This window comes from Podarcis erhardii (genome assembly GCF_964252035.2).
Source record: "Podarcis erhardii genome assembly, chromosome: 7".
Lineage (NCBI taxonomy): Eukaryota > Metazoa > Chordata > Lepidosauria > Squamata > Lacertidae > Podarcis > Podarcis erhardii.
In genome coordinates, this window is record NC_138511.1 from 24,820,476 (window position 1) to 24,837,850 (window position 17,375).

At 48.3% G+C, this 17,375-nt stretch overlaps 1 protein-coding gene and 1 long non-coding RNA gene across 5 annotated transcripts in view; one reads left to right on the top strand and one right to left on the bottom strand.

Annotated features, from left to right (window-relative positions):
- MEGF6 (multiple EGF like domains 6) overlaps positions 1 to 17,375 on the bottom strand; it is a 207,825-nt gene that overhangs the window by 183,873 nt on the left and 6,577 nt on the right. For all 4 annotated transcript variants that reach the window (XM_081870733.1, XM_081870734.1, XM_081870735.1 and 1 more), the window contains exons 2-3: positions 9,629 to 9,763; positions 1,098 to 1,207 (exon numbers count right to left, since the gene is read on the bottom strand). In XM_081870733.1, coding sequence (XP_081726859.1) covers positions 1,098 to 1,207; positions 9,629 to 9,763 — 245 coding nt within the window. The remainder of the gene's footprint in view (positions 1 to 1,097; positions 1,208 to 9,628; positions 9,764 to 17,375) is intronic.
- The window catches only part of LOC309347073, a 147,306-nt gene continuing 146,702 nt past the window's right edge, over positions 16,772 to 17,375 (top strand). Inside the window, exon 1 of the long non-coding RNA XR_014158819.1 lies at positions 16,772 to 16,917. This is a non-coding gene — a long non-coding RNA (uncharacterized lncRNA). The remainder of the gene's footprint in view (positions 16,918 to 17,375) is intronic.

Genomic DNA, 17,375 nt, shown 5'->3' on the forward strand with positions numbered 1-17,375 from the left:
TATGGCCAGGGAAGAAGCTTATATACAGTACAGTGTCTGCTTCCATCTGGGAAAGATGCCCTCTCTGAAAAGGCCTCTTTGGTCCTCCACACTATCACCACCTCCCATTCATTTGCTCTGTGTTCCTTTGAGCGCATACAACAGCTCAGAGATTCAGCAAATGTTTGGTCCCTCTGCTCTGCCACACACAGAGAGAATTTGTATTTGCTACCCTGTTGTTAAGAAGCACAACACACTTTGCATTGGGCCAGCAGGGGTGTTCGCACACCGCACAATCTGCATACGCAAACGTTATGGCTGCTCACCTACACCGTCCTACGAGGGTGCACTCTGCATGCCTGGGTCACCGAGGTGTGCAAATCAACAAATGTACACACAGACACTTGCCCACGTGCAGGAACAGCTCGTACCTGTTGTAAGCCACAGTGGACATCATCAAAAGACAAGGCCTAAATCACGAGCATATGCATGAATCTCTCTGAGTTTCTGTATGTGCAATTAAAGAGACACATCATAGAACTGTAGAGTTGGAAGGGACCACAAGGTCATCTGGTCCAGGGGCATCTTATCCAGGGAGGCTAGTGGTGCAGGGAACCAGGGCGCCAAGTTCTGGAGGGCGCCAGGGAAGAGGCAGAGGCTGGACGTGGCACCTCCTGGAATCATCTCGCCACCTTCGCCATGCAGTGCCGCGCCGCGCTCAGAGCCTCCGTCAGCCATGGCCACCGCAGCACAAAGCAGTCAGCTGAGCCGGGAGCCACCACGTCCAGCCTCTGCCTCTTCCCTGCCGGAGGAGTTGCCTTCCAGCCGCTGCCCGCCTCCTCCAGCCCCGCAAAGCTGGGCACGTCACCGGCAGTACCGTCCTCCCTAAAAAAGGTCAGCAACTCTGGGAAACAGGGAGGGCGCCAGAGGGATCTTTGCACCACAGCGCCAGATATGCTTAAGATGTCCCTGGTCTGGTCCAACCCACCTGCAGTGCAGGAAGTATTTTGCCCAACATGGGGCTCAAACCCACAACCCTGAGGTTAAGAGTCCCATGCTCTACCGACTCAGCTATCCCAGATGGCAAAACATGGCAGGATGAAGGAGGGCCCACTTACGATAAAGGCAGCCTGCGTCCTCTCCAAACTGAGACCATCCCGGGCAGCACCTGTACACCGTCTGGTACTGCATGCTGTAGAGCTGCCTGTTGTCCATGTAATACACCATCCTGAGAAAAGAAAACATCAAAACAAGCACCGTTAAGTGTTACTGCAGCTGGAGGCTACAGCCGCATAATTCAGAAGAAATCAGATGCAGAAAGTTGCGTCCAGTGTTCGTCCTACTCTGAGTAGACCTGCTGAACTTTAATGGAGGTAAATTAGCTCTGTCTATTGATTTCAGTGGGTCCGCTCTAACATTGGCTGCAACCCAGAGCAATCAAGCCATTGCAAATAGGAAGCAACATAGGAATCTGCCTTATCAGACCAAAGATTCATCTGGGCCAATAATGTCTACACCGACTGGCAGCGGATCTCCAGGTTTTCAGACAGGAGCTTTACCAGGATCAACTTTCACTGTGCAACTAGAATTTCTCAGTATGTGATTGACTCCCACCCAAAAAAACCCCCAGTGGAAGTCTGTAAGCGACCAAAATTACAGGTGAAAAAAATACTTTCACGTCACATATAGTTAAGACTCCAGTTGAGTTAGTCTAACTTCACTGTTTGACCATTGTGGTGGTTTTAACATATGTTTTCAACACATCCCATTGGCAAGAGATGAAACACAACTAACTGTAAAAGCCCACAGAATGACTGCATGTATTCGAGCATTGCACTCACACACACTTTCCTGCATAGCAGAAAATGCCAGGTGTATCCATTTTTAAAAATTTAAAAAATTAAGTGTCCAGACAAATCCTGGTTACTTAGTGCTTTTAATTCACAAAGAAACTGAATCATAAAAACATAATTTGTACAACTGTTGCCCCAAGGGTGACCTAGCCCAACCCCTTGCAATGCAGGGCAAATGATCAGGGTTGTATCCAACTCAGTTCCACTCAACGTAGACTCAGTGACATTAAGGAGCCCACGTTAGCCATGCCCATTAACTTCAAAAAGTCTACTTTGAGCAGGGCTAGCATGGGCCACAAGCCTTAAGGCATAACCCAGCTTCATCCAAATGTACGACATCTCCAGTCTAGTTTTGCAAGGAGGAAAAGAGAAATAAAACGGGGTGGTGGAAAACATGAAAATATTTTACCCATTTCAGCCAAGCATGGAGAAAGCAATCAGGGCCCAGATGTGTCTGGGAAAGCAATATCCAGTCATTAGACAGCAAAACAGCTCGCAAACTGGCAAAAAGCCCAACCGGGTTGCGTGCTGCCAAAAAGACTCCCTTCTCCATTGTGCTCAAAACAGATATTGCTTTCAACGTCACGCAATCGGCTTTTTAAAAAATCCACAGGTTTAATATAAGTGATGGAGCAGATGTCCTGCAAGGAAAGCATGCCGAGGTTCGAAAAAAATGAATGAAAACTCATTGTTACATTCCCTCCACAGTTAACAGTTCACATCAAGAGGGGTGTGTGAGTTGTTTAGAACCAGGAGAAATTATTTGGGCTTTGAGAAACTCTCTTAGGTGACAAGAGACTTCTTCCCAAGCTGCTTACACACAGGGGGTAGGAGGACCCAACAAGACCTTTGCTGGATCAGGCCAGTGGCCCTTCTAGCCCAACCAAATGCCCCCGGGAAGCCTGCAAGCAGGACTTGGGCACAGCAGCAGTCTCCCCACTTGCAATTTCCAGGACTTAGTATTCAAAGTCATACTCCGTCTAACAGTGGAGGCAGAACATAGCCAGCATAGCTAGTCACCATTGATAGCCTTGCCCTCCATGAATTTGGCTAATCCCAAGAGTCATCTAGTCCAACTGGCTGAGATTCAGGAATCACAGCTGACAGATGGCCACCCAACTTCTGTTTAAAACTCTCCAGTGAAGGAAAGCCCACCACCATCCAAGAAAGTCCGTTCCACTGTCAAATGGCTTTTCCCATCAGATAATTCTTCCTAATATTTAGTCGGAACCTCCTTTCTTGCAACGTGATTTGATTTGGATCCTACCCTCTGAAGGAGCAGGAAAAAAAATTGCTCCATGTCATGGAAGAAGAAGAAGAGAAGGAGGAGGAGGAGGAGGAGGAGGAGGAGGAGGAGTTTGGATTTGATATCCTGCTTTATCACTACCCTAAAGAGTCTCAAAGTGGCTGACAATCTCCTATCCCTTCCTCCCTAACAACAAATGCTCTGTGAGGCAAGTGGGGCTGAGAGACTTCAGAGAAGTGTGACTGGCCCAAGGTCACCCAGCAGCTGCATGTGGAGGAGCAGGGAATCGAACCCGGTTCACCAGATTACGAGTCCACTGCTCTTAACCACTACACCATACTGGATTTGGGAGGGAACCCCCCCCCAAAAAAAATCCTAGAAATGGATAAATGGTAGGATTTTGATTAGTTGAGATATGGATGAAAAGTACAAGCTGCAGAACTGTGCCAGACAAGGAATCCCTGGCAAAAGGGGCTGATGGTCCCTCAGAGAGGAATCCTTTGGCCTGGGGAGACAGATGTATCCCAGGTGATTGGGGGGGGGGGTTTGAGGTGACAGGAAAAGAGAGTTTTGGAGCAAGGGGTTCTGGGAAGGAGACGGCAGAAGAAAGACTGGAGTCCATCTTGGGCAGGTTGGCTGAAGGCTGCCTGCACTGCTGTGGGGGACAAACCCCTCTTGATATGGCCATGCTGTAAGATCTGGACCCCCTCCATGCAGACTGAAGGTGTAAATAGGCAAATAAACCATATTTCTTATAGCTATGACAGTCTCCACTGTGTCTCAGTCTTCCAAAGATACACAGGGCCGGGGGGGGGGGTGTCTGGAACCCCATGGACTCTTGCCACTGCTCGGAAGAGAGAGGAGGAAGAAGGCAACTTTTGTAACCCTCCATCTTCCACACCACAGCCCTTCAGATATTTGACAAGGGCTATCGGATCACCTCTCAGGCTTCTCTTCTCCAACTAGAACTTTGGTTAGACTCTGCATATGGCAGCACCCAACATTTCTATTCGTGCAACAGGAAGGCCAAGGTGCCTTGCTGCAATCTGACAGATTTGGTTTCTGACCCGGGTAGTACAGCTAGAGGCACAGTGTGGGAGCAGCCAGTTGGCAGAAGAATCCACCTAGGAAGGATTCCCCGCAAGGAGGAGAACTATCAGGCAATGCGGTTTCAAAGAGGGATGCCAATAAAAGCTCATGTTGTCGAGCCCAATAAAAATTAATATGGCTCCTTATTGCATTGAGAACTAAGCTGGAGAAAAATAGCCCACTTAACAGGACCCAGAGGAGGGGGGAGAGGAAGGGCAGGTGGAACCACTCTGGCCGTCTTGCTCTGGGCTTGGCAGAAAATGCTGCTCTCATCTCCAGAGCCCGCTGCTGCTCCAGGATGGAGGAGGTCAAGAATTCTACCTTCCAGATATGTGTTGCTCACAGGAAAGAGAGGGAGAGGGAGAGAATGTGGGTGCACACAGTTCCTTAAAAGCCATTCAGGCCAGCTTGAGCAGTTTGGCTACAGGCAGACTTTTTTCAGACCTTCGTCTTTTGACCCAGGGTCAGATACAAGTTTTGAGGGCCTTGGGGCAATAGACCCCCAGCTCCCCCTAGCCCTGAGCAGCTCCTCCATCCAGGGGCATTGGAAGGGATGCAATGGAGGCGGCGTGTCCCAGGTGTCATCCTTAAGGGGGTAACAAAATCCCCCCATGGCGGATCACTACACCGCCTCCCCCCCCCCAGCAGATCTCCACGTGCCCACCCCCGGTACTGATCACCACGCCGATTGTTGGGATACTGCCAGGGAGATGGAGGCATCAGGCAGGCCCCCCCCCCCATCGTCTCTGGATGATCACCGGTCTCCCTTGGAACAGCATCAGTCAATTAGCAACACAAGCCTCAGAGACATTCCAAGGCCCGTGCACACCCTTTCTGCAGAGTTTCCACAAGGGAAGATTCAGACAGGAGAGCATACAATTGCCTCCCTGGGTGCCGATCGCTGCACCGATCGCCCCCCTGGGCGGCTCACCTTGCCCCCTGGATGCATGGCATGTGTGTCGCTCTGGTTGCCTGGCCCGCCCCTGGGATAGCTCAGTTGGTAGAGCATGGGACTCTTAACCTCGGGGTTGTGGGTTCGAGCCCCATGTTGTGCAAAAGATTTCCTGCACAGCAGGTGGGTTGGACCAGACCAGGGACGTCTTAAGCTCCGCCACTGCCCACATCCTCTGTGGCTCAGCAGCAGAGAGTCCCAAAGCCAATCCATTTTGTTTCCTCGTAAGGCTGGAAGAAATCTCTCTCTCCCCCTTTCTCCCTCTCCATATATGTGTGTGTGTGTGTGTGTGTGTGTGTGTGTGTGTGTGTGTTGAACATTGTTTCATTCATAAATTTGTTCATAAATTTGATGCACATCAGAGAAAGGGCCATTAATAAATTTAAATTAATAAATTTATTGTTTATTATTTATTGTTGTTAAAGACTACTGTGATCATCTGGCATCTAAGGAAGACCAGCTCTCTCAAAATGCTAAGAACCTCCTCTCACTATCCTAGTTCATTTCATTGAAGGCTGGATGGCCCTCTGTTGGTGCCTTCCTATAATTTTGTGACAGAGGGGTCTGGAGGGGCACATTTGGCCCCTGGACCTGAAGCTCCCCACATTTGGTCTAAAGTTACATAACTGCATACTCCTGGAATGACAAGGCAAAATCGGTCATGATAGTTGCCTGCCAAAAATTAAAACATTAAATAATGTGTGACTTCTTCCAGAACTGCCAGCGTGGTGCGTGCCCTTTGCCTGCCATTTTGCAACCCCTGCTTGGGCCATGCCCATGGCTAAGTGCCCCTGTTGTCCAATCTTCGTCACACAAAAGCTTATAACAAAAAAAAGTGGAGCAGCTGCCGTGCCTCCCTGGTCCCATCAAGGAAATCCGCAATGCTGCAGCCAAGCTCCCGATTCATCTGCTTCCACAGCCTAGTGTTGGCCAATTGAAACAGCTCCAGAAGCCAACACAGAGGCCAGGAAACATACTTTGCATGATATGAACCATACACAGCGGAGCTATGAGCTTTCACTCCCAAGGATTATGGATAGATGGGCTGCAGTCTTTGACTAGTTAAACTGGTAGATCAGCCAACTAATATTTTAGGTTGATTAACAGCGGGCAGCAAGTCACCGTCATACCTGCTGATTAGTAACACTCACACTCGTTTATTAGTGTTTTTAAAATGCTCTTTTGGTTCTAGTAAGTTCTGAAGGATTATCATGAACCTGGCTGCAAACTTTGACTGCTTTAACTGGTAGACCAGCCAACTATTATTTTAAGGTTGATTAACATGGGTAATGAAAGTGAAATACATACCCTGACAATACTTGTTGATTAATATTTTCAAAAGCTGTTGTGGTTCTGGTGTGTTATCAGCAATAGGAAGGATAAATAGGTGCTGCCTTTCGTTTATTAAACTGAGAGTTATCTGAAGACAACTTCAGATATAGAGATATGCTAGTTGGCACATGCATGTAAGCTTATACATATTATTAACAACTTGCACTAAAAAGAAAATATAGCCTCCTTATGTTCAGCTGAAATCTAGCCCAACTCAAGCTCAATAGTAACACAAGGAAGTTCACAGAATTGTTGAGCTGGAAGGAGCGGAGAGCAGGCGGGAGCATGGCATGCGTCCTGGGGGCGTGGCAGCCATTTGTGGGGGCGTGGCACCCGGCACGATGGGGGTGCGTGTCCCGGGGGTGCCCGTGATGGTACTTCCCTCCCCAATGGTGCCAGGGTGGTGCGCTCCCCCCGTTCCTCTGCCAGTTCTGGAAGGGACCATGAGGGTCATCTAGTCCAACCCCCGGCAATACAGGAATCTTTTACCCAACGTGGGGCTTGAACCCACAACCCTGAAATTGTGACTGAGCCAGCTCTTGAGTTGCCTTATATCGTCAGATCGTAAGCCCATCTAGCTCAGCACGGTGGAAGTTGGTCCATTTCGGCAAAGGGGGCACTGCCACACTAACCTCACACTGCTCTTAGTCAGCCCCTACCAGCCTGCCTTCTTCTCTTAGTCCAAAAGGCTGCATGATCTCTCAGCTTCCACTTCCTCATATCAAAGTTGCCCCTTGTAGAACTCAGCAGGGAGAAGGATAGGGATCAAAACTGGAATTAACTGGCTCCGGTGCCACCTACTGTTGGGCTCCCTGCTTGCCACCCTACCAGCCTCAATGGGCCCCAGCCACTGCTGATCATCTACGTTGACCTGCAGCGGTTCTCCAGGATTTCATGCACAGAACATGCCCTGGGTTGAATATGGGACCCTTCTGCATGAGAAGTAGATGCCCTACCACCAAGTTATAGCCCTTTGCTATACAGTAGTACCTCAGGCTACATACGCTTCAGGTTACATACGCTTCAGGTTACAGACTCCACTATCCCAGAAATAGTACCTCAAGTTAAGAACTTTGCTTCAGGATGAGAACAGAAATTGTGCTCTGGTTGTGCGGCAGCAGCAGGAGGCCCCATTAGCTAAAGTTGTGCTTCAGGTTAAGAACAGTTTCAGGTTAAGAATGGACCTCCGGAACAAATTAAGTACTTAACCCAAGGTACCACTGTACCAAGTTAGTCCATTGGTCCACTAGCTCAGTATTGCCGGCAGTGATTAGCTCTCCAGGGCTTCAGGCAAACCCTACTGGAGATGCCAGGGTTCTCCTGTGGGCTTCCAGGAGGGAGAAAAAGTGACAGAGAAGGAACTGTTGAGATGGGCAGTGAGCTCCCCCACCCCCAAATTTCCAGGACAAAATGGGGGGGTAATGTTTCAGCCACACAAATGCAGTTAAAATATTGATAGCACAGCCTCTGTCTTGGGGGCAAGACCCCTGCCTATTTGCTTATGTAACTCTTGCAGTAAGCACAAACCCCTCTGACTTTGCATGCCAAAAACGTGCATGTTTTTCAAGCCAGGAAGAGAGCAGCTAGAGTCTCATGGAGAAGAGAAGGGAGATTGTGTTTATGCTTCCTGATTTACAATGTTAAAAAGAGGGGATGGAGGGAGATTCATCGCATGAGAGCGAGCCGAACATTTGCAAGACGGAGGATTCTGAGCCTTTGAAGTGCTGTAGCAACAGACAAAGCCCCTCACATTTCAAAGTGTCCTCTCCGCACCAGACAAAGACACAGACTTTAAGACCAAAAGAAGAAATAAATCAGTAAGTTCAGCCTTACTGGTGGACAGCTCTCCATCAGCAAGGTAATTGCTGACAATTACAGGCTGCAAGGGATTCCTTAAATACAAGACCGGACTTTCTTTAAAAAAGAAAGAAAGAAAGAAAGAAAGAAAGAAAGAAAGAAAGAAAGAAAGAAAGAAAGAAAGAAAGAAAGGAGCTATCTTCATTTCTTTCAGGGACATAGGGTTGCACCCAACGTTAGTCCTCTTTAGAGCGAACCCACTGAAACGGATAGACATGAATCTACTCTGAGTAGAGATGCAAGAAGCCATCATTTTCTGCTTCTGTATTTATTGCATGCAGTACTGTCTCCATTCCACTGCAGTTCGTCTGCTGTCCAAAACTGCATTATTCATCTTGCTGCCCACTGCGGTAAAATTAAATAATCCGGAACTTGATGGACCAGGAGCCCCTCCAGATGTTGCTGAACTCCAGCTCCCATCAGCCCCGGTCTGCATAGCCAATGGTCAGGGATGAAGATGGAAGTTGTGGTCCTGAAACATCTGCGGGCACACAGGTTAGCCAGTCCAGCTGTATGCAACTTCATATATTTATACTGTGTTGTGTCCAAGGTTGGTCCTACTCAGGCCGCATCTGCACCATACATTTAACTTTAAGGGCATCTTCCCTCCCAAAAAATAATAATCTGGAAGCTGTAGTTTCAGAGTACTGTGAGTTCTTAGAAGACCCCTCTTTCTCTCACAGAGCTACAATTCCCAGAGCGATTTAACCATCAATCCTTCTTCCCCAAAACCTCTGGGAATTGTAGCTCTGTAAGGGAAACAGGGATCTCCTAACAATTATCAGTGCCCGGGCTTTTTTTCCAGCTGGAACTCAGTTCCGGCACCTCTCAGGTGGGCGCCATTGCCATTATAAGAGAACAAGGGAGGCGTTCATGGTGAGTTCTGGCACCTCTTTTTTCTAGGGTGGGGAAAAGCCTGCTCGGCATCCTTAATAAACTGCAGATCCAAGGATTCCTTAGGGAAAGGTATTAAAGCTGTGCCATTTAAAGCACTGGTATAATAGTGCTTTAATTGAAGGTGTGGGTGCAGCCTCAGAGACAGCCTTATGAAATCAGTGAGCATGACTGCAATAGGCCCATTCACTTCGACGGCTGTACGCACCCCCAATTAAGTCCTACTCGCTGAAATCAGTGGGCCTAAGTTAGTCGTGTCTATTAACTTCAACGGTTGCACTCTGAACGTAACCGACCCTGAACACATCCCATTATGGTCCAGGGGTGGAGAGGCTGCTCCACCAAGCTTTCAAGATGCGGGCAACGTAGCAATTGGAAAGAGCAACCAAACAAATATGGGAGACCCAGTGCAGCGACGACACGTACCTCCGTTCATAGCCCAAGCACCATGGATGCCCTCGACAACTTGGATTCCACACTTTAACCAACCGAGAGAAGGAGCTGATGCGTGGCTGTCGGTGACTGACCATTGCGAGTTGTCGCTCTGCACAGACGTTTGGCCTGGAGGGAAAAGAAAGATATTATTTCTTTACGCGGCTGAACAGTGGGACGTTCTTTTCAGGCACAGGGGACAAACCTGGCCCTCTAGGCTTTTTTTCACCGGCCCTCAGACTATGCTTCCTCTCCCTGTGCCACACCTCTAACTCCCCCTCCTTGATTGCTTTTGCCCGCTTGGAATATGTCCTTGATCTTTGGCCATGCTTTCCTCTTGCCTGGACAGATGATGCCAAAAAGTGTGTGTAGGAACTAGCCTACCATAGAAAGGCAAAATTTACATGTATCGCTCCTGCTGCATTTCCCTCTGGCATCTGCCCCTCAGGAAAGAATGCAGCCCTCTGGCTGAAAACAGGTGGCGCACCCCTACTTTTCAAGGTAGGCATCACGGCTGCCTTCTTTCAAAATAATTTAGGGAATGGCACACAGAGGATATGGATTGCCTAGTGATTATGATATGAATCCCTCCCCACCACCACCACACCCACACTATTTTGGGCGGGGGTGGAAATAACCTTTCAGGAATGCATCATTACTTAGAATTAGCTAGCAGCATAATGCAAGAAAACACAATCCAAGTGAAATTGAGGGATGGAAATGGATCCAATATCAGTCCTATCTGAAAATAATTTGTTGTATCCACCTAATTCCTCCTGCTGTTTTTGTCCATTGAGTTTTCTTGGTAGGGATGCTGAAATGGCTTGCCGGTTCCTGCTCCAGGTGGTAAGATTGCCGGAAGAAATATAAACAACCTCAGATATGGAGATGACACAACTATGATGGCAGAAAGTGAGGAGGAATTAAAGAACTTTTTAATGAGGGGGAAAGAGGAGAGCGCAAAATATGGTCTGAAGCTCAACATCAAAAAAATTAAGATCATGGCCACTGGTCCCATCACCTCCTGGCAAATAGAAGGGGAAGAAATGGAGGCAGTGAGAGATTTTACCTCCTTGTACTTTCTGCAGGAAAGGGACGCAGGTGGCGCTGTGGGTAAAACCTCAGCGCCTAGGACTTGCTGATCATCAGGTCGGAGGTTCAAATCCCCACGGCGGGGTGTGCTCCCATTGCTCGGTCCCAGCGCCTGCCAACCTAGCAGTTCGAAAGCACGTCAAAGTGCAAGTAGATAAATAGGGACCGCTTACTAGCGGGAAGGTAAACAGTGTTTCTGTGTGCTGCGCTGGCTCGCCAGATGCAGCTTGTCACGCTGGCCATGTGACCTGGAAGTGTCTTCAGACAGCGCTGGCCCCCAGCCTCTTAAGCGAGATGGGTGCGCAACCCCAGAGTCGGACACGACTGGCCCGTACGGGCAGGGTACCTTTACCTTTCTGCAGATGGAGACAGCAGTCACCAAATTAAAAGACCCCTGCTTCTTGGGAGAAAAGCAATGACAAACCTAGACAGCATCTTAAAAAGCAGAGACATCACCTTCCCAACAAAGGCCCGTATAGTCAAAGCTATGGTTTTCCCAGTAGTGATGTATGGAAGTGAGAGCTGGACCATAAAGAAGGTTGATTGCCGAAGAATTGATGCTTTTGAATTATGGTGCTGGAGGAGACTCTTGAGAGTCCCATGGACTGCAAGAAGATCAAACCTATCCATTCTGAAGGAAATCAGCCCTGAGGGCTCACTGGAAGTACAGATCGTGAAGCTGAGGCTCCAATACTTTGGCCACCTCATGAGAAGAGAAGACTCCCTGGAAAAGACCCTGATGCTGGGAAAGATGGAGGACACAAGGAGAAGGGGACGACAGAGGACAAGATGGTTGGACAGTGTTCTCGAAGCTACCAGCATGAGTTTGACCAAACTGCTGGAGGCAGTGGAAGACAGGCGTGCCTGGCGTGCTCTGGTCCATGGGGTCACGAAGAGTCGAACACAACTAAACAACAACAACAATTCCTCCTGAATGGTCCTATGTTAGTTGCTCCCATTCATTTTGGTGCATCTGCTCTAATTAATGCTGGATTCGACCCAGATTCCACCCCCACCCCCTGCCTCTCAATATAAAGACTGCCCACTCTCTCCTTGTTCCTATTTCCCACCTGCTTTTTGCTGGCTGGAAAACTGCAAAGTTAAGAGTCGCTTTGCCTCTGGCCCTGCCAGCCACTGACATGTGTGTCCCCCCCTTGTTGTCCACTAGGGAATGTGGCCCTCGGGATCCAAGAAAGTCCCCCACTCTGGCTCTAACTACTACACCAGCATCCCAGCCACTCTAGGTGAGGAAACGCCAATCCTACAGACATTGCACGAGTCACGTTTGGCTCTCCAGGATTCCATAACCCCCAAACAGAAATGTTTGTTTACAGCCAGGCTAATTTTGTTCTTCATTCAGCTAAAACCGTGTCCTGAGAGTGAAATCTATTGTCTCCAGGGAAGCTGGAATGGAGAGGCAGGATGTGCTAAGCTAAATCAAGAGCTCATCAAAAGAAGTGTTCCAGTCAGTGATGATGAGTTAAGCTAACAGGGCTAGATTAAAGGCTGCAAGGGAGCCTCAGGATAAAACCTATGTGTGTGGGGAGGGGGGAATCCTCCCCACCTGTCTCTACTTTACCGGGACGTGCAGAGATAAACGTTGTCCTGGGCTGGGCTGCAGAACTGCCAACTTTTGCTTTCAGAGCTTTTGGCAGGTGAAGTTGAAAGGCTTTGGGTCACAGCCAACGCTAGCCCTACTCAGAGCAGACCTGTCGACATTAATCGATCTAAAGTTGTTGTGTCCATTAATTTCAAAGGGCTTATTCCAAGTAGGTCCAGCATTGGATATAACCCTTTTAAGTATATCCAAAATGGAGCAGAGCTTTGCTTCCTTTAAAGCAAGAACAAATCTAAGGACGAAAGGGTGTTCCTGAGAGTACTCAGAGTGCTTTTACTCCCATTCTGAGCACATCAAACATTTGATTGAGTGCACCCATTTGGCAATTGGATCGCTGGGGACCCAAACATGCAAGCTCCCTTTGTACTGAGCCAGAGCGTCCATGCAGTATTATCTATGCTGACTGCCAGGGTTTGAGGCAGGGGTCTTCCCCAGAATTACCTGGAGATGCTGGGGATTGAACCGGGACCTCCTGCATGCAAAGCAGATTCTGTTACCATGAGCTACGGCTCCTTCCTCAATGGAACACACAGCTTCAAGTTAGACCACTGGCCCATTCTGTGTAGCAGCAAGTCTCCAAGATCCCGGGAGAGAGAAGACTGTCTCCCATTATCTGCTCTCCCAGCTCCTTTAATTGAACCACACCACATCTTCCTTGAGCCACACACACAGTTGACCAAAGAGTACAAATCCAAATTTTCATCTATCAGGGATTCCAACTGCACAGTCTATGGATGTCTAACCAGAAGTCCCATTGAGTTCAATGGGCCAGGTAAGGGTGTTTAGGCAGAAGGGCAGGTATGTCTTGTTGCTGCTGTTGTTAGACAACAGGGAAACCTTCCACAGCAAATCATCCTGCAGCACCCAATTTATCGTCTCCCTACAGTGGACCGGGTGGCGCTGTGGGTTAAACCACAGAGCCTAGGACTTGCCAATCAGAAGGTCGGCGGTTCGAATCCCCACGACGGGGTGAGCTCCCATTGTTCGGTCCCTGCTCCTGCCAACCTAGCAGTTTGAAAGCATGTCAAAGTGCAAGTAAATAAATAGGTACCGCTCCGGCGGGAAGGTAAACGGTGTTTCCGTGCGCTGCTTTGGTTCACCAGAAGCGGCTTAGTCATGCTGGCCACATGACCCAGAAGCTGTACGCCAGCTCCCTCGGCCAATAAAGTGAGATGAGCGCCGCAACCCCAGAGTCGGCCACGACTGGACCCAATAGTCAGGGGTCCCGTTACCTTTACCTTTACAGTGGACTAGAATACTCAGACCAGCCTTTGCCAGCCAGGTGTGCTCCAGATGTTTTAGACTACAACTCCCATCAACCCCAGCCAATCTGATAAACCTCCAGATGTAGTGCAAACATTTGGAGGGCACCTGGTTGACAAAGGCCGATGGAGATTTGCGGTGAGCCAATCCAAAGGGCAATAAATCCACTTGAATCCAAGCCTTCTGGGGTTTGACTGGGTTGTAATTCAGGCTACAACAACGGCTTTCTCAAAACGCATTTGCACTCAACCAGCCTAGGTTATCCCTGCCTCAAGCTGCTCAGCTTATAAACTTAACGAGTTTTCCAGAAATACGGAAAATGTCATCATGGCGGAGTTTTTCAAAGCGCATCGATGACATGATTCTGTCCCCTCAACCCCAATGCCTAACACACACATCCCATCACAGGGCAAACAACATATGGAGAAGATGGTCTGGATTTACTATGTTGTTCAATCCTGGTTCGGTTTACAAAGGAAAACAAAGATTTCGCTGAGTCGAGAATGGCGCTCTTGGCCAGAGCTCAAGCTTGTAAGGAAACTTTCCAAAGATTCACACAGTCGTATGCCGAGCGCCAGAGCTATAAGCTTTAATTGCAAGGAGAGGAAAACAGGAGGCAAATACTGTGCTCGTAAAAATGAGCAATCCTTTCAACTGAGCAGCGTGAACAACTTTCTCCTGGTTGAGCTCTTAAGATGGCAACCTTAAAACACAGACTTCCTCGGGGTGGGGGTGGGACAACTGAAAGCCCTTCCAGAAATCCATTTTATTCTGCATTTGCGATGATTTGAGCTCATGATGGTATCAGGGCAGTTATACACAATCCCACTTCCAATACTGTTTCAGCCTGCAAGAGTTCCGGGACAGATAACCTGAGGTACCACTGTACAGGACAAGTACATAATTCGTTCCGGAGGTCCGTTCTTAACCTGAAACTGTTCTTAACCTGAAGCACTTTAGCTAATGGGGCCTCCTGCTGCTGCCACGCCACAGCAGCACGATTTCTGTTCTCATCCAGAAGCAAAGTTCTTAACACAAGGTAATATTTCTGGGTTAGCGGAGTCTGTAACCTGAAGCGTATGTAACCCGAGGTACCACTGTAGCTTCCTGATGAAATCCTGCAACTTCTCATAGCACAAATGTTCTGGGTTGTTTGGGGGGTGGGCAGAGAGTGTTGCTCTTTTGTTACACTGTAGGTAAAAAAAAGGTAAAGGACCCCTGGACGGTTAAGTCCAGTCAAATTTGACTATGGGGTATCATGCTCATCTCCACTTTCAAGCCAAGGGAGCCGCCATTTGTCTGCAGACAGCTTTTCTGGGTCATGTGGCCAGCATGACTAAACTGCTTCTGGTGCACGGAACACCATGACAGAGGCCAGAGCGCACAGACACATCATTTACCTTCCTGCTGCAGTGGTACCTATTTATCTACTCGGGTTGGTATGCTTTTGAACTTCTATGTCAGCAGGAGCCGGGCAGTGCAACGGGAGCTCATCCCGTCATGCGGATTCGAACTGCCAACCTTGTGATCAGCAAGCCCAAGAGGCTCAGTGGTTTAGACCACAGCGCCACCCGCGTCCCATGCTGCAAGATTCCCCCGCTACACAGCAACAATGCAGTAACATTGGAGAAGCCTTCCAGAACAACTGAGTGAATTGATGTGTGGATGGTCCAACAGAAATCCACCACTATTGCTGCGTAGATGGCATGTTGCAGAAGACACACACAAAAATGAAAACCAGTCCAAGGAGTCTGGTGGCATGTTTAAAGACTAATAACTTTACTACAGCAGAAGCTTTTGTGGACTACAGTTCACGTCTGTCGGAGGTGGAGCTTTACTGCAGCCCATAAAAGCTTCTAAATTTGTCTTTAAGGGGACAAAACATTAAGTGGTTGACTTTGCTACAAGAGACTAACATGACTGCCCCATTACTTTCTCAGGTGAGCTGAGGGATGCTTTTTCAGATTAAGGGCCACATTCCCTTCTGCACCATCTTCTAAGGGCCATGTGCCAGTGGTGGGTAGAGCTAGGGGCAAAAGTGAACAGAGCAATCCATGTGAATTTTGCCTTTGTACAGTAGTTTACACACACACACACACACACACACACACACACACACACACAGCCTCTGTCCTCTATCCAAGCAAGCAGGAACTATTATCGGAGTTCAAGGGCATATTCCAGCTAGGCAAAAACACTCGGAGTCTGCAAAGCAGGGCAAGTGAGAGGCGTGCAGCCTGGGAAGATTTCCAGGGGCCAGACAGAAAGCCCTAGAGGGCCACATTTGGACCCCAGTCCCAAGGCCCTGCACCTCTGCTCTAGTGAACAGGTCCCATTGCACAGAGCACCAATTACTTTCTGCATGCATGTGTTCTGTGAGTCTTTTAACAGCTGCATAATACACAGATACTCAACTTGTAGAGCTTTTCCCATGCGGGCCAGGGGAAAACGTAAGAAAAATGCTTCACCTATTGAACTGCTGCTTGACACTAAAGTGTTCAACACACAGGGGGAAATTCTGGCTGCCTCCTACACTTAAAATTCCTTTGCTGGCTTGCAACGAGAGCAAGAAAAGATTATTTAAACTACCTGGGATGTCTTCTTTTTTTGCAAATGGAGTAGATTAGCTCTCTTTCTCCTGGTGTCTTCCAGATGCACCAGCCTGGCAAAGGCTGGGAGTAGACTGTCAAAATGCATTTATTATTTTATGGTGTTGCTTTCATATCCCAGCAATTTCTCCGAGAAGCTCAAAGTGGCACACAAAGTTCTCCCCTCCCCTATTAATCCTTACAGCAACCCTGCGAGGTGGGTTAGGCCGAGAGTCAGTGACTGGCTCAAGGTCACCCAGTGAGCTTCATGGCTGAGTGGGGAGATTTGAACCCTGGACTCCCAGGTTCTAGGCAGAAACTCTAACCACTAACTCCACACTGCCTCTTTATTCATCTAACCCAATACTGTGTTTAATTGAAACAGCTCTAAGCACTACGCACTATCCAGGTTAGGCTGGCTAACCTGTGGTGATCCAGATGTTGTTCAGATCTCATCAGCCCTCCCCATTACCATGCTGGCTGGGACAAATGGGAATTGGGAAGTCCAACAACATCTGGAGGACCCCACATGGACTACCTCCAATTTACAGTGGTACCTCGAGTTACATACTCTTCAGGTTACAGACTCCGCTAACCCAGAAATAGTACCTCGGGTTAAGAACTTTGCTTCAGGATGAGAACAGAAATCGTGCTCTGGCAGTGCGCCAGCAGCAGGAGGCCCCATTAGCTAAAGTGGTGCTTCAGGTTAAGAACAGTTTCAGGTTAAGAACGGACCTCCGGAACGAATTAAGTACTTAACCCAAGGTACCACTGTAAACTAATCCCCTTCCTCGGGGGGGGGGGTTATTATTTTTATTTTAAAAAACAACCTTATTTAACACATTTTAAGCCAGAGCAACTTAAACTAAACTTTGCAAAGGAACATGGCTGAGTGTACAAAGTGTTATCAGCAAGTATTGGGTGAACTGGTAACAGAACAACCCTATGCAGGTTTACTTGGGAGGAAATGTTCCCCTAGTGCCCAAGGGAGCTTACTCCCAAGTAAGTTGGTTGGGAATCACAGCATTGCTCTCATCAAGTCTCAGCGTCACCACCTGTTTAATGGCAACAACGATAGTAACTGCTGTGCACAGATAAGCATTCCTCAAAAATATTGGGGAAAGTTCATAATGACCCTTGGTGATCATCCAAAAATTAAAACCATCTGCTTTTTCCATTG